The sequence below is a fragment of the Gavia stellata genome, chromosome 10, assembly GCF_030936135.1.
Source record: "Gavia stellata isolate bGavSte3 chromosome 10, bGavSte3.hap2, whole genome shotgun sequence".
Classification (NCBI taxonomy): domain Eukaryota; kingdom Metazoa; phylum Chordata; class Aves; order Gaviiformes; family Gaviidae; genus Gavia; species Gavia stellata.
In genome coordinates, this window is record NC_082603.1 from 33,191,449 (window position 1) to 33,214,283 (window position 22,835).

At 39.5% G+C, this 22,835-nt stretch overlaps 1 protein-coding gene across 1 annotated transcript in view; it reads left to right on the forward strand.

Moving 5' to 3' along the window:
* The window catches only part of PATJ (PATJ crumbs cell polarity complex component), a 149,839-nt gene that overhangs the window by 56,212 nt on the left and 70,792 nt on the right, over positions 1–22,835 (forward strand). The window contains exons 25-28 of the mRNA XM_009808349.2: positions 707–884; positions 1,785–1,895; positions 3,354–3,431; positions 6,541–6,658. Of these exons, the coding sequence (XP_009806651.2) occupies positions 707–884; positions 1,785–1,895; positions 3,354–3,431; positions 6,541–6,658 (485 nt within the window). The remainder of the gene's footprint in view (positions 1–706; positions 885–1,784; positions 1,896–3,353; positions 3,432–6,540; positions 6,659–22,835) is intronic.

The window sequence follows — 22,835 nt, forward strand, 5'->3', positions numbered from 1 at the left end:
CAACAGAATTATGCCTTCTATTTATACAGCTGACTTGGGAAAGCTTGGCGGGTTTACGTTGTGGATGACCTACAAGTTCTTGCTCATTTAATAACTATTAGGTGTGAACAATGCACATAGTGCTGCTGTCTCCTTTTCCATGGCTTCTCTGCTAAACTTAATGGCAGAATTCCAAATTGCCAAGCCAAATTTTAGCCACATCCTTGTTGTATTGTAAACTTTTTTTAGGTGAATTTTTTTTATGGTCCTAAGTAAAATATGATCAGAAAATTTCTGCTTAAGCTGATTAATATGCATCTGATACACTGAAGTCAGTGTTCAGAAAGTTGTATGAAACGCTTTGTTTTATTATTTGTCTGGCATGCCACTTGCAGTATTTGCCATTTCCAGACAATTTGCTCAAACTGAAAACGATGAGTGTTTACTTGAAGACCTGCCTGTTTTACCCTGACTTCCTCTGAAATAAAAGCCTATTTGGAAGAGCAGTGGGCATGGGTTGGCAGCAGGATTTTGTTCTTTTTGTCGGATGAGGTCTACTGAGGGTAAAAAGCCGCCTCTGTTAAAGTTAGAAGCTTAAGAATGCTCTCAGCCCTTTACTCTATTAAATCTTCTTGAAAGACAAGAAGCTTACATTTGTTTAAGGCTTTGCATTTATAGTTTAAAAAAACTGTTTCAAGCTGTTAAACTACTGCATGTATTTTTTCAGTGTTGAGATCTTTAGAGATCCTCACGTGTCTCTCGGAATCAGTATTGTTGGTGGACAAACTGTCATAAAGCGCCTGAAGAATGGAGAAGAACTTAAAGGGATCTTTATCAAACAAGTTTTGGAAGACAGCCCAGCAGGAAGAACAAGGGCTTTAAAAACTGGAGATAAAATACTTGAGGTAAATGCAGATAAACCTACCTTTTCATTCTAAGAAATAAAGATTGAGTCAAACAGCCCTGGGGGGAGACTGCCACCACTTCATGAAGTATTGATGACACTGTTTTGAAAACCAAAAGAAACCCCTGGTGTTGTCTTTTCTTTTTTAGGTCTGACTATGGAGCTCTTTTAACATTCTCCTCTATATTTAAGAAAAGATCGGTCCTAGTATCTGATGGGGAAATGAAAAAAATGAGTGTCCTCTTCCCATATAAATGAGTAATAAGTTATAGCATAGCTTTATAAGCATAAGTTATATTATATAGAAGAACATAGACTGTTCATACTGAAATTATGTATTATACTGTTATTTTGCGTGTGTGAATTTGGAGTAGTTAACAGTCTAACTGCTATTTGGGGGAAATCCTTGATTCTGGCCATAGGGGAGAACACCATTCCTGGCTCTCATCTCTGACTCTGTGTTGATTTTTTTTACTCGTTTTTCTCCAGATGAATACTTCTAAATCTGGATTCCCAAGCTGATAGTGCTGTTCTTGTATGTGCTTTAGGTTTGTGTGTGATGTTTTGAAAAACTGTTTCAAAACAGGTTTAGTTCACAACAGGTAAAATCTGAGAGAGTTGTATTATACCTAGCATTATATCTAGCACTCTCTGACAATCTTATTCCTTATGTTTTTTATCTAGAAGAATTGCTTTGGGAAATGTATGGCCATCTTTTAATTATGAATACTAAGTAATATACTTTTCCTTAAACCATCATGGAAACATACTTTACAAATAATTTCTCTTGACTGCTTTTGGTACCTTCCTCAGACACACTAATCTGCAAATGTCTGTGATCTCTTGTAATGACTCTGTGCCAAAGACAAGCTGCCTAATAAAAATAAACATTGTTTGTTAGGTTTCTGGGATAGACCTACAAAATGCCACACACGAGGAAGCAGTAGAAGCTATCAAGAACGCGGGAAATCCTGTCGTGTTTGTAGTTCAGGGTTTGTCTAACATACCAAAAGTAAGTTTATTTCTATTTTTATTCCAAAACTTAATAAATGTGTAATATGCATCTTATTTTAAACTTGGCTAAATTCCTTTCAGCAAGTTCCATAAATCTTTGTGTCCATCCTTTCTGTCAGAGTTTCGGCTTATAGACTACATGATTGATTGATTACTTGTCTGGCCTGATTTGAAACCTCATTTCTCTGATGTAAATCAAGTAGATGTAAATCTGTTGACTAGGTGTTAATTCAGTTCTCCCACCTGTGTAATTGAGTCTGTCCCTGTGTATTTTAATTTGTTCATATTTCATAATCTAAAAATATACTCTGTTATCCAAATGAACAAAAGTGTAATTAAAATTAGTCAGATTCACACTAGCAACTCCATGTAAAATGTGTCACCAAAGGGACCTGAAGTAGTTATTTGGGAGCAGGTTGACTTTCAAGAGATTTTAGGCATCTCCCCATCTTCAAGACCAAGGCAAGAAACCTTTTAATGCCTTAGTAGGAAAAGGCATACAATTCTGCCTGCCTTGGAGTACACACAAAAAACTCAAGACTTCTATGTACTTTTGGTATAATCTGAGAAGTTAAGTGGAAGATTTGGTGGATTAGTAGACCTGAGGAGATCTTTTTGACAACTGTAGACAAATCCGACACAATTCTGTCCATTATTTTTCCAGTGCTGCAGGGAGTCTTTCAAAATCTATTAAGACTTTCACCACCTATGCTGGGAAGGTACTTGAGCAGTGATGGTAAAAATCACAGTGATAGTAACTGAGCTGGCTCCCTTTCTGTATTGGCTTTTTCGCAGAAAAGATCCAAAAAAACCTGTCAGGACATTCGAGTGTTCAGCTGCATCTCTGAAACTTACTTTCCTAGTCAATCTAGAGAGATCAGGGGAAAGCCGGATAACTTGAAATTTGAGTTGCTTTGTTTTGAACTGCAGGCTATAGGAAACTGGACACTGACAGACTTCCAGCAGTGCTGCGCAGTCCCCACTCCCATTCACCAAAATAAGGTGCTGCCCAGAGGAGTGGGAATATATTACATTTTGAAAGAATAAAGGACAGCAAGGAGGAATATTACGTGGAGTCTAAATACGCTCTCTTTTATAAGGTGTCTGTGTGCATGGACACTGGTGTCTATCTGAATAATTAAGAACTGACACTTCAGCAGTCCATACTGAGCTCTGTATCAAGGCTATACATCTATATTGTTGACTTCAGAGTAATGTTTAATTGAATGAAGAGATGGGGCTAGATATCAAACAATGAGCACTAAAAAAAGTAGAGAACGCTTGTAAATTCAGTAAAATAATGTAATTTAAAGACTGCACTGCAATGCCCTTCTATATGGGGCTAAATGAAGAGTGCACTGGGTAGCTTTATTGTTGTCATTACCTAACTTTTGGATGTTTGTTTTGTGGCTATAATGCTCTTTCTAATGTGCATAATATATGCATTGTTTTTCAGGTGGTCCCTGCCATACAGCCTAAGGGAATCAAAGTCAGCAAAGATCAGGATGCAGACAAAGAAAATAAGAGTGAAAAGGTATTTATTCCATTCAATGCTATACCCAAGTTTTACTAAATCAAATGGTACAATAGCATACATTATAACTCTATGGTAAGCCCCCTCTGCAGTCTGAAATGAAATTTGAAGTATTTTGTTGAAATATCTTTGATTCAAGTAATTTTTGCCAAATTTCTGCCAAATACGAGGCAGGTTTCTGACAAATGTTTTGTGGGTCTCCCCTGGGTGCTGAAACCCTGTACTTACTGCAGCTCTTCACTGGCATCTTTCTGGAAGTACCTGCATTGCTCCACGTGGAGGCAAATTAGTTTTTCTCGTTCAGTAGAAACAGAGAAATAACAACATGTACACAAATGATATCTTTAATGTGTAGCTGGCTGAAATTCAGTAAAATCATGTTATAGGATAATTAAATCCGCTACGTCCCCTACATTTCCCATTGCTGTGTAAAACGAGGAAATGACCAAGTGATCTGTAGCTGGCCAGCTAATTGTGAAGCAATTACTGTACAGTAACTTTCAAGCAACTTCACAGCAGATTTAAAAGAGAAAAAAATCTGTCTGGTCTCAACCAGTGGATTTGTTTTAATTCCTGCAATAAGGGAAAAATTTAATTTCTCATTCCCAGCCAGATTGCTCTAATGGCCTAGGTATTTTCCTGTGGGAACTGTGCTGACTGATGAGTGTAAGTCAGGTGCTTTGAGTGTGTCAGAACTGGAGGAGCAGAGACAGAATTAGTGCAGATGATAACTTTTGCCCGGTGCAGTTTAGCATGCCAACTACGAATACGATGAACTTTTCATTTGATCCTACTCAGTAGTCTGGTGTGTGGTGGATAACTGAGAAGGCCCTCTTGCCTCCAAAAGTTTTTGTAAGACTCCATTCAGATCCTGTTAGACACAGAAGCTATGAGGCTCAGTCATTCAAAAAAATCAAGAAAGGTGTTGAAGTCGTGCTTTCATGCCAGTGGATAATACTTATAATGATGCCGTTACAATCCCCTTTTCTTGGTTTTGTTATCTATATTTCTAATCTCAAAAGCGCTCATCCTCTTGCAACATGCTGCCTTTTAATCTCTAGGACTCCAGCGTGTTGCATTCTATAGCGTTCAGAGGTTAAAGAGGTAGCCTAATCTTTTTCAAACCTTTTTCATCCATTGGTGCTGTAAACTGGTGGGTGGAATACAGAAGAGCTTCAGTGCATAAATATGTAGCTCCATTTTAGCTTTGAACATTGATTCACAAAGCAGTCATACTGTGCTACAGTAGGGGCATCTCTGAGTTGGAAGGAGTTGCTATTAGTGGATTACTAGTCCGTGTCCCTATGGGGAATCAATGATATTTCTAGTCCAGTCTTCAAAGTGTCACAAAAGAGTTTGGTTTGAAAGGAGCCACATCCAGCTGGAAAATCTGCCTGTTCCTGTATGATGAATTATCTTTTCAATACTGAAGGTTTTCTCTGATCTGTTGGTGTTTATCCTCTTCTATTGATCTGTTTGTTTAAAAATGATCACTTGAAGTAATTTATATAAAACCACTTAAAACAATTGAGCTTCTTGTGGACAAACCAGATATTAACATTATTTTGCTGGCTGGCAATGTACACTGCGCTTTTGCCTCTGTGATGGAAAGACCTGTGTTAATACAAAAACATGGTGTAATGGAGTACTCTGGCACAATTTATTCATCTGACTCTTCAGCAGGTCAGGAGGGATGAGAGAAGCTTGTCCTTCTGAGCCATAGCAAACTGCTGGATAAGCTTAGGTGTCTCGTGTAATTTCACACAGACTTTCTAACAAATATTTAAGGTCTTAAAAAAGCCCAAGGGTCAACATTTAGACTATGAGTTATTACTAAATTAAAGTGGTTCTACTCATTTGTCATAGGCAGCTGAAAGTGGGGCTGCAGGTTTTCCATCTTTACCTGCTTGGTAATGTAGAATGTGAATCCTCTTGCACTTCCTGTATCTACTGGATTTTGCACGGTTCTACCTGTGTTGGCATCAAGCAAAAAGTGGGAGGCGTATTTACTGTGTTGTATACTTTGGGGAAATGGCTGTTGTGTTTCCAAGTGCTCTTATTACACACTCTTACTACTGTTGGATTGAATTAATTTCATTTATTATTGTTATGCTGTCTTCAGTGCAGCACTTTCCTGTAATGTTTTTTAAATGGATGGGATGATGTATATCTTATCTCACAAAATTTTCTGTGTAGCTTGCATTGCAGTTTGCTAGTTAGACTATTCTATACAGATTTAGGCTCAAGATTTTAGAAATCCATATGCAGGTTTAGCTTTCATTGTACACAGTGAAAAATTTTATTCTGGGTTTGCTGTTTGGGTGTTGAGTCGTAATTCCCAGCTGTAGAAGAAATTAATTATGGGCATTCTGGTTGCTCTAATGGCATATCATACTCAGTGTTCCCTTTCTAAAGTGCATCCTGCTATTAGTAGTGGGGTTGCATGGGATACAGTTGAACATAATTTAGTGAAATCACGTAGCAAACTAAGGCACGATCCAGTTACTCGGAGCTATAAAAACAGTTGCTCAGATGAACAAGCGCTTGTTTTCATTAGATTCAGAGCCTGTTCTTCATGCCTGCTATGCGCCGCTATATGCATCATTATAGGAGCTGCCTGTATTTATGTGAGGTAATAGAATTTTATCGTAAGTTATAATTCACATTCTTTTTTAAATTTAAGTCAAAATATAGATAAACTGTTATGTTTAAATATTCATAGATGCACTAAGAAGACTGAGTTCTTATTTCGTATTTAAAAGTTTGACTTTTATCAGTACCAGACAATTTTGTTGTTGAGTCACTAATGAGAAATGGGGTATAATTTCATGTTTATTTTTAACCCTTGATTAATGTTCACACTTTCCTGTTTATGATGATACACAAGTATTTTTCAACAAGTAAATGTACATGCACAATTGTATTTTCTTTTTTGATGTTCAGTGTTACTTCTTGTTCTGATTTCTTGCATAAAAAGCCTATGCTGCAGAATTTAGCAATGCAGTTAAGTGCTGTGTATGTACACATACAGTGCAGTAGACAACAGGATTTTTTTTTCTTGTGTGTGGAGGTTACAAAACATGTAACTATTTTTCTTTGAATCCATTAGAGAAAATATGGGGCTCCACCTCCAATGAAATTGCCACCTCCTTATAGAGCACTTGAAAGACTGCATGCAGAGGAAGCTAACGTGGATGAAGAGGAGGATGAGGATGCTTGTGCAGAGAGTGAGTCGTGCCGCAATCATTACATCAGATTACATTTATGGAACACAGTCAGATTGTGATAAACGTATCTGCCATTTATTGCTTGTATTCTGGGATGTAGTGCTCAGTGGGGCAATAGCATTTAATCCTCAAACTTGTTCTTACCAAGGGCTACTGATTTGTAACTCAGATAGTCTTCTCTTCCCAGCCAGGCTGCTATAGCTCAGCTCTTCTGTAGAGGTATAGGAAGGGCTCTGTTTATTTTCAGCCTAAAAATGTCTAAGCAACGTCTGAAGGACTTGCTTTGGCAGTGATGTCAGCAGTGAAAGGCAGATGCTGCGTTTTACTGTTGTCATTGCAGTGGTAGTTGAGCAGGCGTGGGTTGAGAACCACTGGTGCATGTCCTTGTCCAGAAAAGCCTGCAACTCATTTCAGACAATGCTTTTCAAGCAAAAAATTTTCCTTTAAAAAGAAAAATGTTCTAATTTATTGTCTCAGTACTCTACAGAAACAAAGAATCCCCCTTTTTTGTAACACCTTTTATGGGAAAGGTTCTGCAATTGTCCGGTTCTGGGTTTTGCAATAATTATGACGATCTGCACTCCACAGAAGAGTAGGGACCTAAAGAGTAGGATGCAGTGCAACTTGAGAGCTTTCGGCAGCATGACTTTCCAGCAGTGTACTGCTTTGTTAATTCCAGCTTTGGATAAATGGAATATTATTATCCATAGCTCGTCTTCCAATAAAATATTTAAGAATACCAAAATTGCAGTTAGGAATCCTAAATTATTTTCTAAAATTCATTACCTTACTTTTACTTTTTACTCTTTACACTCTCTTGTACCAAATCAGCATACATGTGGGGGTTTGGTTTGGGTTTTTTTGCTACAGCGATTTTTCTCATCATCTTCTGTCTTGGAGAGGTTTTTGTTTGCCTTAGTTATGGATAAGCCAAAGCAGAGAGGTGCCTTTGTAGCTTTTGACCTTGCAGCGACCATGGCTCCCATTCAGAGTGGAAGCTCCTAACTTGGGGCCTGCTGGTGGGAAAGCTCTTCCAGCTGCTCTTGCTGATTTCCTTGGCAATGGCGTGCCATTGAAGCTGAGATAACTAATGAGTTTAGTTGGTTTGTCACTTTTAGGGCTGCTTTGGTGGAAACAAGAAGGATTTTAGAAGGTTATTCTCATGGAAACAGTGATGGGGGCACAGAAGCAGGGTGTTCAGCTCTGCCTCTGTTGCTTTAAGGGAAAGCTGTGAGTTCTTGAATCAGCTGAGATTTTTCCAGCACTCCCCCTTACTGAGTTTGTCATCTTATCTGTTTGAAGCATGCCACATAGTTACCTCAAGAAGGGTTTTCAGTATTTTTGTGGGGAGTGGTAGTCAGGAGGAGCATTTGACTGCAGACTCTGTGGATGTTGGATTGAAGATATCTTGTGCTTTCAAACCAACTCTGTAAACCTCCAATTGTAGCAAACTGATTTCAGCTTGTTATTAAAGTTATAATTCCCAGTTAAAGGATATATTTGATAAGTAGCCTGACACCTGAGTTATCTAATTAGGATATGCCTCAATCGGAGTGCTTGCTAGACCTAAGTTAATACTTTGCACAGAAATAATTTCTTATTGATGGGCTTGGTAATTTTTTAGCTGTTCTGCCATCCCTAATGATATTGCCAGCTGATTCTAATAGCTGAAAAGGTAAAGCTACTTCTGATATTAAATTTATCAATCCTACCAGATTTGGCAGCAGCAAGCAGATCTATTCAGATTAATCTCTCCCTCACAGCATGCTTCTGGACAAGTTGTCCAACTGTGAGATGAACAGCTTAACGGTGCACTGGGTGAAGAACTGGCCAAAGGGCAGAGCTCAAAGGGTTGTAGTGAATGGGGCTACACCTCGCTGGCGACCGGTCACCAGTGCTGTTCCTCAGGGTTCAATTCTAGGGCCAGTTCTGTTCAATATATTTGTCAACGATCTGGATGCAGGAGTTGAATGCAACATCAGCAAGTTTGCTGGTGATACCAAACTGGGAGGTGCTGTTGACTCTCTTGAGGGACAGGAGGCCTTGCAGAGGGATCTAGCATTGGGCTATGATGAATGGGATGTAGCATTGGAGCATTGGGCTATGATGAATGGGATGAAATTTAACAAGTTGAAATGCCAGATTCTGCACCTAGAAAGGAGTAATGCCAGGCACAAGTATAAACTGGGAGAGGAGTGGCTGGAGAGCAGCCTTGCCAGAAAGGGATCTGGGGGTGCTGGTCAGCAGCAGGCTCAACAGGAGTCAGCAGTGTGCCCTGCCAGCCGAGAGGGCAAACCGCGTCCTGGGGTGCATCAAACCCAGCATAACCAGCCGATCAAGAGAGGTGATTATCCCACTGTATTCAGCACTGGTGCAGCCTCACCTTAAGTACTGTGTGCAGTTCTGGGCCCCACAACTTAAGAAGGATGTGAAGGTCCTTGAATGTGTCCAGAGGAGGGCAACAAAGCTGGAGAAAGGGCTGGAAGGAATGTCCTGTGAGGTGCGGCTGAGGACTTTGAGCTTGTGTAGTTTGGAGAAAAGGAAGCTGAGGGACGACCTCATTGCTCTGTACAGCTTCCTGAGGAGGGGACGTGGAGAGGGAGGTGCTGATCTCTTCTTTCTGTATCCAGTTATAGGACGTGTGGGAAAGGTTCAAAGCGGTGCAAGGGGAGGTTTAGACTGGACGTTAGGAAGCATTTCTTTACCGAGAGGCTGGTCAAACACTGGAACAGGCTGCCTAGAAAGGCGGTCGATGCCCCAAGCTTGTCAGTGTTTAAGAGGCTTTTGGACAATGCCCTTAACAACATGCTCTAACTTTTGATCAGTGCTGAATTGGTCAGGCAGTTGGACTAGATGACCGTTGTAGGTCCGTTCCAACTGAAATAGTCTGTTCTGTTCTATCTCCTTCTCTCTACCCTTTTTACTGACTGAAGTTGAATGTTTTGCAATAGCCATCTTTCCCATGAATCTTGGAAAACCAACGTACGCATTTTCCATTTTATTCTTCCCCACCTCATTCTGTTTCTTCAAAATAAAGAACAGGCTAAGGAAGCTTAAACTAAGCTTGTACCTCAACCCTTGTACCTCAACCCTTGAAGTAAAAAGCATGTTAGAAATGATCTAACTGTACTTAATGATATTAAGCATCTTGGCAGCTGTGGAATGAGCTTTTACAGAGTCTCTTTCCTGTGATCACTTGAAAAACAAAGTTTTCTCTGTAAATTCTGGTACAGTATTGTTTTTGGGAACTGCTTGCTGTTCATAACTTCTGTCCTGATTCTTGAGCACATTTCCCAGAAATCTCAGTCCAGGCCAGTACTTGCCTTTTTAACACTGTCTATTTGCGTGTTCACATTGGTCTATTCCTTACCCACTTATCCTACTAATTCTACTGGTTTTGTAACCTTATCTAGTAATTTTTTGAGCTTCAGTGAACAGGTGAACTAGATATATTGTTTTCCTTATTTAGAAGATCAGGTATTTTAAAAGGAAGAAGTGGTGTCAGCCCAGGTAAATTCATGTCATAGTCTCTCCTTCTTTCATTTACTTCCTGTAGTTCTCAATGTGTGCCAACAGCGTGGAAGATCTTAGCAGGCATTTTGAGGTAGGACAGCTGTTAAATCTGTCTTCCGGTTGTGTTGTTGATGGTTTTTATTTTATTTTTTATCATTCTTATTAGTACAACTGCAGTGTCATGAACCTGCTCATCAATTTCTTTCATACTCCAGAAATACTTTACTTGCTCCACTTGACGTTTTTTCTTCTTACTTGTCACCTCTTTCAACCCATGCTTTCATCTTTTGTCTCCATGTCCTTCATCATTCCCCATACTGAAAATGAAAGCAAAGCACTGTTAGTCTCCCTACCATATTTAGAAAATTTTTCTTTCCTTTGTCCCATCCATACTGCCTCACAGTCTCCGCGTTTTGTCTGTTTTCCCCTTAAAGTGGCTGAATAACCTTTTGGTATTGATTTAATTTCCCCTGTGGGATCTAAGTCCACTTGCTTTTTGGCAATGCTCCATTTTATTTCTGCTTTTCCACCACTGAAACTGTAGCTTTCATTGCTGAGTTGTTGTAACAAACAGTCATTTCTTGTAGATGTTCTGCCCTTTCTTTTCAAAGGTTGTTTTTGATCCAAATAGAGTGAATCCTTATTGGGGGTAGAACTACAAGGTAGCTCTTGGTTTAGAGAAACTCCAGACGTCTTCCATGTTTCTGTGGTTTACGAAATTTAAAGATGTTCCAGGTGTTTTTTTCAAATGTGTCTTCTTGCACCCGAGACTCTTCGTTTCAGACATGCTTCTCCTTTATATTTCAGTTTCATTTGAACCACCATTACTTCCGGTTTTATTTTCTAAGTTCTTACATAGCTTTTTGCTAGACTTTGAAGGCAAGTTGAAAATAGCATTTCCTCTTGTTTTATTTCTTCTTCTAGTGATACTGTCAAATCTTTATCAATATTCAACTCTTACCCGGTGTGATGTGGGGTTTGTTTACTCTTTGCTTTGACTTTGCTGTTTTAAGGCTTTCAGTTTACGCCTTAAAATAGTTTTGTAAAACTTGCAGCATATGCATCCGGCTGCAAAAGGAGTCTTCAAAATGCTTCATCTTATAGACCTGAAACTGTTACAACATGGGTTTGGAGTTTTTCCTCTCCATGCTGGAAACGCCTCCTCCATGGCAGAGGTTATTTTGGAGAAGGTCACTCTCCATCAAGAGGCTTTTTAGGCTTCCCAAACCTTAATAACATTAGGTTTTGAATAGGATTTTTTTTTTTTTTTTAATCAAAACAAGTAAAAGGAGGGGAGAGCATACAAAGGACCTATTTGTACTTGCAAGCAGCTGTGCTACAGACTGCGTCAATAGGCATTGGTGTGTTTTCCTTTAGTGGCGGATGGCTGTAGGTGTGCACTAAGAATCTGCTAATAGACTAATGCGCACCCTGTTGCGGCTTATTGCCATAATGAGAGGTTAGTAGTGAAAAGAAGCAGAGGAAATGGATGGGCAGAGTAGTTTGTAATGGAATGTTTTGTAAGGTTTTCCTTGGGGCATTCATAACTGTACAATTTAGATATACTTTTGTGATTGAGTTGAAGCAATCATAAGTTAGATAGGAAAGACCTTAAAAAACATTGTAAGAAAGCTAAAAAGACCACTGTTGAAAGAACTTGGAATCCTTCATTTCAATTGATATTATATTTTTTAGCAAAATCTTTTGTCTAGTTAGATTGATCTAGTTGGTTTCAAATAAGTTTAGAATAGTAAAAATAGATAATAATAAAAAATTTGTGAAAGGTGGCTAAGATAATGGACTAGATACTGCTGTGCTCAGACTTCCTGTCTGCAAGGATATTTAACTGTATCTAATAAGGAGATAATAATGCCCCCTTCCTTTTATTTTGTCTCTAGATAATGTAGAAATCAATGAAGCTGTAAGAAAGCATAATGATTTATCTTCCTAAAATGCTTTTTGAGGAATGGTGGTTTCTCTACCAAAGCAAGAGATTTTTAAACTTCTTTAGTGTTTTGACTCTGCATTCCCCATTGTGATAAATCTGTGGCTGCGTAGGGTGCAAGAGGGGTGAGTGTGTGAGCATGCATGTGTGTGTAGGTTGGTTCAGACAAAGACACACAGCCTGTTGTCTAGGTAGGGTTGGGCTGGGGTTAGAAAGCGCTTGGGCGGGTAAGCAGAGTGCCCTCATCATACCTAAGGTTTTCAGCAGCTTCCATAGTGTCAATGATAGCGGAACGCATGTGAGAGGATGGTGGCTTTCATTAAAAACAAAAGATGAAAAACAGGAATAGAGCTCCATTGAGACTTTGTGGAAGGTATGGTCAAGTATATGGGGTGTGCAAAAATATGAGCTCAGGAAGTGTCTATGTACTGCTTTGGGCAAAGATGGGAAAACAATCATTGGCACTTTGGAAAAATGCCAGAATTATTAACAGTGTCTAAATAAAAACAAAACCACTGGTAAATCAATATAGTTCTTGAGGATCTGACTGTTTAGAGTCTGTTTTATGCAAAGCTGTGCTAAAACAAAGGAAAGGCAATTCTTAATTTTATTTTAAATTTTTTGGGGAGGGGGGATACCCAAAACAGTGATCTTCAGGTGAGGCAGCTCGCGTAGCCAAACACTGCCTCTCCAATAGATGTCACTGCAATCAACAGCAAACAGAGATGATGTTCAAAGAGTAAGATGTAGCTGGGAAAAACGCTTCAAGCTTTATGAAAATAAAATATTGAAAAATAATAATGGCAATATTTAATTTTCTTAAATATAGTAACAAGTGTAGTTAGTACAGTGGATTTCCAAAGATCATGCAAGAGCCAGGATTAGACGAATAGAGCAGTAACTTTCATTTTTCAGCTCTGTGTTAATCTCTATTTAATATGAGTCTGTACTGCTAATCTTCTTTTCCCATTCTTGTTCTGACCCATAATTAGCTAAAATATGTAAGTTTTGTAACCGGCCCTAATATCAGATGCAGAAGGGCTGTGCATGCTGGGCAGACTCACAAGCTGTTGTGCCACATGAGGATAGAGTACGATGTTGGTGTCGTCGTAGTTTGAGGTTGTGGGTTAGTTTGGGTTTTTGTTATTGGGCTGGGGTTTTTTTTTTACTCTATTTGTGAATCACATGCACAGTTCTCATCATCTGATGAAGTACTGCAAATGGAAATTACATTTTTGATGAATTAATAGAAAAATTGCAGCTGGGACTCCTTATATTTTTTACTGTGAGCTTGTACATAATGCACTGAACAGATGGCTTTGTGTGTGCTGTGATACAAATTCTAAAGAAAGGACAATGAACTTTAAAAATGAACAAATTAATGGTATTAACAAAATAACTGAGTATTTTGAGTTGGTTTAAATGCAGTATTTGGAATAGAGAATTAGTAAGGACTTCCCAGAATAACTAAGTATGTTTATACATTTAGAGAGAGATTTTTATCTTTGCTTTTTTTAATTACTAAATGAGGGATTTTAAGTCTCTTCAGTGTTCTAGTTCAGCACTCATTGCAGTAAAACTAACATTGCTTGTTTAGGGTTTCAGCAAAATATGAGTTATGATGAAGTTTGAATCTTTCTTATGCTTATAACGACAGATTGGTTTTGTTTTCTGACATTAAAAAAACCCAGCCAAACTCTATGCCATGAACACATATCAGTGTTGGGAAACTGCGAGATTTGCAGCACTGGAAAACAACACGTTTAATGAAGCCATTTGACTAAGAGAAATTCCTTTTTAACCCCTGTAGCTTGCATGAAAAGGATGCTTCGATAAATAACCTCTATTAACTGCTATTTTGCCATGCAGTGGGTCATTAAGCGTGATAGTACCTGCAGCTAACAGCAATATAAACAAACGTTTGAGGTGACTTGTGTTTGGGGATAGAGATGTCATTCGAATGCTAGCAGAGTAAGCCGGTGCACAAACAGCAGCCGTAGAGCATCAGTGGGTCAGATGTGGGAAACCACAGATCTGCTTCTCCCTGCATACTTTCATAGGCTGCTTTCATCTGCTGGCAGATGTAACTGTTAGCTTGTGGGTAGCTTGAAATTAATATAATTGATGGCATCTCATAATAGAAACAGACAGACGGTTTGCCCTTAAGGAGAGAAGAATCTCAGAAAAATAGGCCCAAGGTCGTCAGAAGAAAGACAAGCACTGAGTCTGTGTATGATGAGGATTTGAGCTGCTTACAGCATTGAATGTTTGTCAGGAATGCAGATATCTTGAAGCACATGCTGGTACAGCAATGGTACAAGGGGGTTTCCCAGGTAAGGATTCAGATCTATCTCTATATTGTGTTTGTTTCCAGCAAGTCATTTTAAGTATTTTTAGTGATAATTTAGAACTAGTGAAGTGCTGGAGATAAGAAAATAATAGCACAGATTTATTTTTTTTTTTCTCAGTTTGAAGCATGGACATATAGCATGATTGGAATATTGAATGCATTTAATATCTTTAAAATATTTTGTCTTGTGTTTGCTTATAAATCTTTGTTTCTGTGTATGTTGGTGTTCAACATTCTTATATACAAAACTGATGTGAGCACGCAGTGCTTGAAGTATAAGAATTCCTAGCATTAAATTTCTTGCTGTATAGAATAATCTACTCTTCCATAACTGTTATTGTAATGTAGAGACAGATGGCTGAATTTCCTTCACTTTGCTTGTTAAGAATGTGTTAGGTAAATGTTTTTAGACTAAAATAAAAAGCTGCTGGGGAATCTAAACTGAATATTCAGCATTTTCATGGTATAAGGAGGCAAAACAAGAATAAAGCAATGTGAGAGTAAACAAATGAGCTATTTGCAATGAAGGATAATCTAATCTTTAAATATTGCCTTAGATTGCATTTGTTCTTAGGTATGATCTTTTCTTCCAACACAAGCCAGGTATCCAGAGAATAGCATTAAAATGCTAGGCATGAAATATACTGATTTGATGTTTTAAGGTTATTACATTGTCTAAAGCATGGTGCAGGTGGCTTATGTTGTTTGGGATCTTTGATCTTACTCAGGTGTTACAGATAAGTAATTTCACATAACTTACAGATAGAAGATAATGTCTGTGGTATAAATCTGCATACACAGGTATCACTGTACAAACTTGCTAAGAGAGGATATTACAAGTAGATCTTCATATTGCTCTCATTGAAGAACACTTAATATCCCTGCAATGACTTGCACCTAAGAATATGTGAAAAGGATGTAAATATTTAAATAATAAATTAAAGACAAACACTAGCCCATAAAAGGCGGTTATGTGTTTATATTCTTGAATGTCTGATTTTTAGATAGGAAGATACCTTTCATCATTACCATCATAAATTATATTGCTCCACTGCACAAAAAAAAAAAACTCTACTGTGCATCATTTCTTGTCCAGACTAGCACAGCATTGCTTTTAGTGAGAATACAGAAAAGATTATTTGCATAATAGCTCTGTTCCAAAATGGTCTGCTTGGTTTAAACAGTAGCTGCTCCAAATATGTAGTGGAAGTTAAGCCTCTAACAGAAGGGAAAGTAAAAATGTTAAATTACAATAATTTTATTCTTTACAGCTGTTACCTAGTTTTCCCCAGTATTACAGTAAATGAGACAGCTGTCCAGAATAACTTCTTTAACTGTTTGAGAAAGTTGAAGTTATCTTTTGCTCCTCAATCTTAAGACTTGATTCTCCCTTACTCAATGTCGTGGCTTAGGGGCTAGTCATCAATTTACCTTCTGCTTTAAGCAGGTATGTAATTGCTCTTTATCAGGATAGATGGCATTTAAAGAGCAATCCAGAATATTTATCTGTAGGTATGCTAGCTATAATACACTGTGACAGACTATTAAGAATTTGCTTTATGCCTTGTAGTGACCACATGTGTATCGAAAACTACTTGCAAGCTAATGACATTAAGAAGGAGATCTATATACATGTATATGTGTGTGTAAAAGACTGATATCTGCCTCCGATTAATATCTCTATTTTATCAGCAAATTCAAAATCCTTTTTTCCATATTGAAATGAGAAGAGATGTTGTGGCAATTGGCTAAAGGGCAGGTAGTACCTTCTGCTACCCCAGAAGTAATAATGAGCCTTTTATTATTACTGTAATGATGGACATGTCTGTTTGCTTCATCAGTGCTTAGAGATCACGGCTTGTGCTTTCCTGTCTCTGCTTCACAAAAAAGTTATTAGAGGAAATGTTAAAGCATTGAGCTTTTGGGGATCATCAAGGAAACAGCAAATTCCTGCTGCTGTGAATGTGAAAAGTGCATGTGTGTGTGCATGTGTGCTGTCCAGAGATGGAGTGGAGGTCTGAGGAGCATAGCCCTCCAAGACTGAGGACCCTGGGCTGTGCTGGCATCCCTCTGTAGAGAGCTGTGTGCATGGGCAGAGTCCGTAGCCATTGCACCCATTCTGCATGGGCCTTCCGTGTGCTCCCCAGAGCTGAGGGGTGAGCACCGCCGCTGAGACACCCATTAATCCAGATTACCTCCGTGAATGGGAAAGTGTTCCCAACAGGCAGGTGTTGTGACAGGCACCACTGACTGGTGGCATCTTGGTGCTGTGTGCTCCCCGCTCTCTCCTTGTCCTGCCTACCGCCAGTGCTGGGGAAACCAGCCGCTGTCAGGATCCACAGCTGTAATTCAAGATCCAGAAGCAGAGTTGATGTTGGCATCATATTCTGGGGTTGTTTTGAGAAGGCAAGGGAGAAGGGGGAAACAAAGTGGAGTAATGGGGTTTGTGAGTTAGAATGTGCAGCAGGAGAATAGGACAGGTAAGGGCACTGTTTGGGGTCTTGATCTGGGGGAAGGACAAGGCTTAAGTGTGAAGGAAGACCCTACTCTTCTGCATGTCTTTATGTATGTAGACAGGCCAGCACAGAGCCAGGAGCCACTGCTGTCTCAACAGAAGTTGCTGAGCGAGCTAAATTTGGGAATTCCTGTTCAGGTGATGAGTGTATTACTGCCAGGTGACAGAGCTACAGGTGGAATGTGTACATTGTCCAAAGCCAGGAGTGGTAAACCTTGACTTTGTCATATCATTTTGTGGCTGTTCTGTAGATACCAAATGCTTTTAACAGTTGTTTGGGGGTTTTTTTTAAATGCTTTAGATAGTTTCAGAAGTTTTTTTGTATCCCTTAACTTGTGCACTTGCATATAAATACTTACGTGTTTTATCTGCAATTTCAGAACTGTAAGCTTAAGTAGCATTTTTTGACCTGCGAATGTTAAACTTATGTAGTATACTCAACCAGGTCCTCTATAAAGTGAGGTGGGAAGTCGTCATTTCCATGGTGTGATGGTCCTGGGAATATTACAAGATACTGAACATAAGTTCTTGTATCTATAATGTGCTGTTACTTAGAGTTGAACCACGTACCTAAACTGGGGGGAATTTGGAGGACAATGCCAGAGAATATGTAGGTACAAGGGATTTGTTTGTGTGGGCACGTGCATGTGGAGCTAAATTATGGCTCTTTACGCTGTGCTTGTGAGAGCAGAGAGGGATTACACCATCTAAATGGTTCTTAAAGATATTATGCTACTAAGTTTCCGTCCCTCCAGGTGCTCTGGGAGTAAACAGCAAGCAGCAGTATTGGCTGTACCTTAAAACAACAGCAAAGTGTATCCTATACTACTACAGTATGTAATGGTCCTGAAATTGTCTGGTCTGGTAGAGCCATGACTGTTCTGTAATGCAGTCATTGGGGCCGCTCAGCCGCAGCAGTTTGGTTGGATGCCCTTGAAGGAGGAGGGATGAGATTCCCTTGGTGCTGGACCCTCCTCCTCCCTGTGCGAGACTCATCTGCGACTTGGACCTTCAAATCTGGACATTTTTCTGCACTGAATTGTAAACCTTGATGCAAACTGGGTTCTGAAACAGAAACTGTATTTCTTTCAAGTGTTTGGCAAAGCAAATCTGTTTAAACCCCATAAGGTTTGGCTGTACTTTCCTCCATTTTGTAATCTGTTATTCTCTTATGGATATGACGGGTTATTTGAGGATTAACACCGTATCATTTTGTTGTGTATCATTAATGTATTTAAATAGACAATGCAGTGATTTTACAGCAAGAGCTCATTCCAGGATTGAGTTGTTAGAAGTATAGAAGATGTGATTTTTTTAAAAATACTGTTTTTCAAGGGAAGAAAGCCATTAAGTGAACAGCCTGACAGCGTGGTATGTAGTGAGGTATCACTGAAGGGCTGGGAGAAGAGTGGAAGGGGAAAAAATGAGATGAGACTGGGATATGATGGACGAGGGAGTAAGTAGAGCTGTATGCAAGGATGAGCACAGGCTGCTTATGAGTGAGGGCCAAGAAAGAGGTTAAAAGGGATTCTGTGAGGAATGGGGAGTTCAGTGAAGCCTTTCAGGGACAGAATGATGTGGTCATTCTTTTGTATGTGCAGGAGCCATATTGTGGCTCTGTAAATGAGTAGGACTTGCACAGTGACACGTGTCAGGAAGAGTGCTGGCTCGGAAGGGCAGAGCAAGCAGGACCCGTGGCAGCTGCTGGCAGCGCGAGCGGATGGCTTTTGGCATCGGAGCAAATCAATGGGCTAACCCTTTCGGCGTCTCTGGACGGGTCTGTATAGAGCCAGTTGGTACATCTGCTCTGGCCAGTCCTCCCCGTCCCTTGATAGCTGTGTGTTGGCAGACCTTCCCCTTTTCCTTTTTGGCTGATTTCTGTACTCTGCTCGGAGAGATGCAGAAGAGATGTTTTGAGGGGAGGGCAAAGGTACTGTTTGGGTGCTCTGTGCTGCCTCCAGCCAGGACTTGAGTGCAGAGTTGTGAAGAGTTTAACGAGTACTTCTGTGAGTACTGCAGCTAATGAAGTTGGATTCCTACAGATTTGTGTCTCCCGTTTGACTGACTTGGGTGTCAAGGAAGGTGTGAGCTCTGATTTAAGCTTTTCCTGTGGCTGGAGCATTTCTAAGGGCTTTCTCTCATGCGAATTCTTTGACGCTTTAATAAAGTGTGATCTCACACTGAAGCCTTTCCCCCAGTCAGGGTATTTGTCAGGTTTCTCTCCTTTGCATGGCTGCCTATTTTCATGAACCTTTTATAGTACCTTTGAGAGCCCTAGTCCACCATCAGATTTGCTTCAAATTGGCCAGCAGGTTCAAAGGTTTGGGGGCAGAAGCTTGGATTGCACAGGGTATGATTGCGTAAGCTTTGTTCCTATAGGAAAACAGAATAAAATTATTTACCATATTAGAATGAAACTTAATATAAATTAAGATACTAAAATATAATTAATAAACACTGGAGCATAACCCCCGGACTGCAGCTGGGAAGACCTGGCGTCTCTTCTGGCTTGGTTACCGTCTGTTGGATGTCTTGGTTAGCCATCTGTTGTAAGATACACGAAGCATCTTGAGCCTTCTGGAGCACCATGCCACAGTTTCTAGAGGTTAGATGGCCATTTAAATTTAAAAATAAAATAAAATAAAAGCCAGGATCCATGGAGTATCAGCTTACCCAAAAGACAGTGTTTATTCCTGAGGAGTAAGTTATGGATGCATCTGAATCGTCCCTTTCTAAATTCCACAAGAGAAAAAAAGGCAGTTGGATATCAACCCAAAATAATTACAGTAAAAACTACCATACCCCACTCTTATTTTTCCCTCAAGCATTTTTTTTTTAACTTTCTCTTAGTTGATTTCCTCCTCCAGAGTGGAAAAAGTAAGTCTATTTAATATAGTGAAATTTATCCATTTACCTCTTCCTCTTGGATAAATCCTTGGAGATGGATTTCTTTTGCCAGAAGGAAAAGAGAGAGTGCTTGACATATTGCAAGTCTCTGTTCACATACATCATCAATTTCCTGATTATAATTGTGTTCATTTAAAAAATGCCCAAAGCTTAATGCATTAAGATCTGTATTTCATTAAATACATTAAAGAGAAGCTATTTGTTACCTAATAACGTATTTTGATACTAAAAAAAAAAAAAAAATCTGTTTAAAATACTCTGTTCACTTGTTTGTGATTTTATTTTTTTCTGCAGAGAAATGAATGCCTTCCTTATCACCTCTTATTTGAAATGTGGTATAAGCAAAGGTGTCTGACTCTAATCCTTTTATTTTACTCTTTATGGAGGAGAAAACAGGTCTGCCAGACTCTGACCTTTGGAGAGATTAGAAACAATTAGAATAGAATTTCTGATACAAAATATTGTCATGTTTAGTCAAATCTGTCAAGTTTTATGATGTCATGAGTGCAGCATAAACCTGACTAACTTCTTGAATAGAGTCTCAAGACAGCTGATTAAATAAGATGTATGGCTTGTTTAGGGAGAGTATACAACTGGTTTATGATTTCATAGTGATATTAAATGGGGATTTTTGTGTGGGGAGGAATTGTTATCCATTCATCTGTCCAGATCCCCCACCTCACCTGATGGAAAAGGAAAATGGCAGTTGGCTGTGTGAATGCAAGAGTTGCTGTCTGACTGATACTTTCAGTGGTAGAAAAATCTGTGTTCTTATTAGCACAGTGTACATACTTATTTTCAGTTTATGTCACATAGGACAATTTAAAATTATTCCAAGTAATAAACCCTTGCTTCCTCATTTTAAGAAGAGACATTCAAGTTAATTCTTTATTTGGTTGGTGCCTTTCTTTCGGAATAACAGCATTAACTGATGAACGGTATGTTTTCAGCCTGGAAGTTTGCATTTTAGTTGTTCAGCTATATGAGAAGCGTTTACTTTGTCATCCTCCTCTAATGTTCTGCTATTTCTCAGGCTGAAGGTCCACAACATGAGACCATCTAACTGCGAGCCCAAAGAGGGAGCACCATTTGCCTGTCCCCACTCCCACCTTCCCCAGTTGTTTATGGTACTTGGGTGCTTGTTGCTCTTCCCTTCCTTAGCCTGTTCAATCCACTCGCTCAGCAGAAAACTGCTCCACCATTAAAGAGGAGTGGTTTTCTGGTGGGTTGGTGACCTGCGCAGGCTCACAGAGAGGAGTCTGAGGAGCACGAGAGCTGGCTTGAACAGAGGGAGGAAGTTCTCCTTCAGTTACGCTTCGCAGGGAACTTCTCATGCGCTAAACCTATGATGTAAAATTAGAGTGCTGTGCTGTGAGTCCCTTTCTTTCATCCTCTCCTCCATAAGGCTGGAAAAAGTCTTCACTTTGGCATACAGCTTGATCTGAGGCATCACCTCAGCAATGAAGTGTACAGGCTGAGTGCGAAGCAAGTGATGAGAAGGCGTGGGCTGTGCAAATACTGCTCTGCACAACACTGTGCCAGCTGGACCAGGCTCATGAGAAACCAAAGCATGTAAAGGGGAGCTGCAGTTTGCTTGCCCTGAAGCAGGAGGGGAACGTGGGGCCATGTTAAAGACAGGAGTGCAGCGACGCAATGGCACTTGGTCTCGGCTGAGTCTTGTAGCTTGGTGGCTGGCTTGGGAAAGGGATCCTGTGGATTAATGTTACCAGAGGTTGCCAGTAGTACTCTCTTAATCATGAGAGAGCAGAGCTGTGTATCAGAAACCTCAATCCGAGATGTGGGAGTAGGTCTGTCTTTGAGTTGCAGGTCTCTTTTGGACTTGAAGCCAGCAGTTGCCCAGTGGTGGCTCTATCATTACCTTGTGTATCTGTTTGATGTATAATATTACGATTAATATATTAGTCATCATAAATGGAATACAGACATCATAGATGAAGATATGGGAAGATATGGTAGAAAAATCATTAGTGTTCTTTTGTTAAGAGGATTTAAGGTGAAATTATAGGTATGTTTTTTTTTTGTTCTAAGGCGCAGAAATCAGTAGTCGGCAGCATTGCAGGTGTTGCAGTCATTTTTCATTTTCATTTTTCATTTTACCTCAGCAATCAAATGCAAGCCGTGACATTGGAAAACTCAGGTTTATACTTAAACAAACAAACAAAACCTCTAAGCATTGCTTGATGTTGTAAAAAGCTTGAAAATGTGACTGAAGTGCAATTTGATAGCTCAGAAAACCAGGACCTAGAACTGACCTAGATGTACTCTTTTGAAATTTCTTGGCTCTGTAGGAGCATTGCATGATGCGGGGAGGTATGGGGAAGGCTGAGCCTGTTCTTCCTATCTAATATTTTGTTTCTTGGCTTCACATCCAGAAGTGTGCAGTGATGAGGTGGCCATGTAGCACACCAAAACACAGTGCAGGGATGGTCTTCAAGTAGCTGCCGGACCCCTCAACAGCTGTGGGGGGATTACAGAGCATGGTTTCAGTGTCTTGTGCAAAAGCACAGAGGATCCTGAGAGTCGTCAGATAATTTGTAAGTGTTTGAGGAGCTGTAATCAGTTTGATGAAAGACTAACCAGGTATGAACCTAGCAAAATACTGATTCTGTATAGCTGCCTAAATTTAAAAAAGTAAGGAGGTAATCAATACTAAACAGTATTGTGGGGCGGGTCAGGTCTCTTCTATAAGTGGAGTATGCTCTATCACCTTATGTCCTCTAAAAGCTGGACATGCATCTTTTTTAATGTTAAGCTGCTTTTTTATTTAAATTGGATTTGCACTTATTTTAAATCAAGCGTTCTCTGCTTTTAACATTCATTGTAAGTTTGAAATGGCAATCTACATAAAGATCTGACCTATTAGCATAATTTAAATGAAAAAACTATTCAGGAAAAGTATGTGTGCACCCAGAGAACTAAGAGAAAT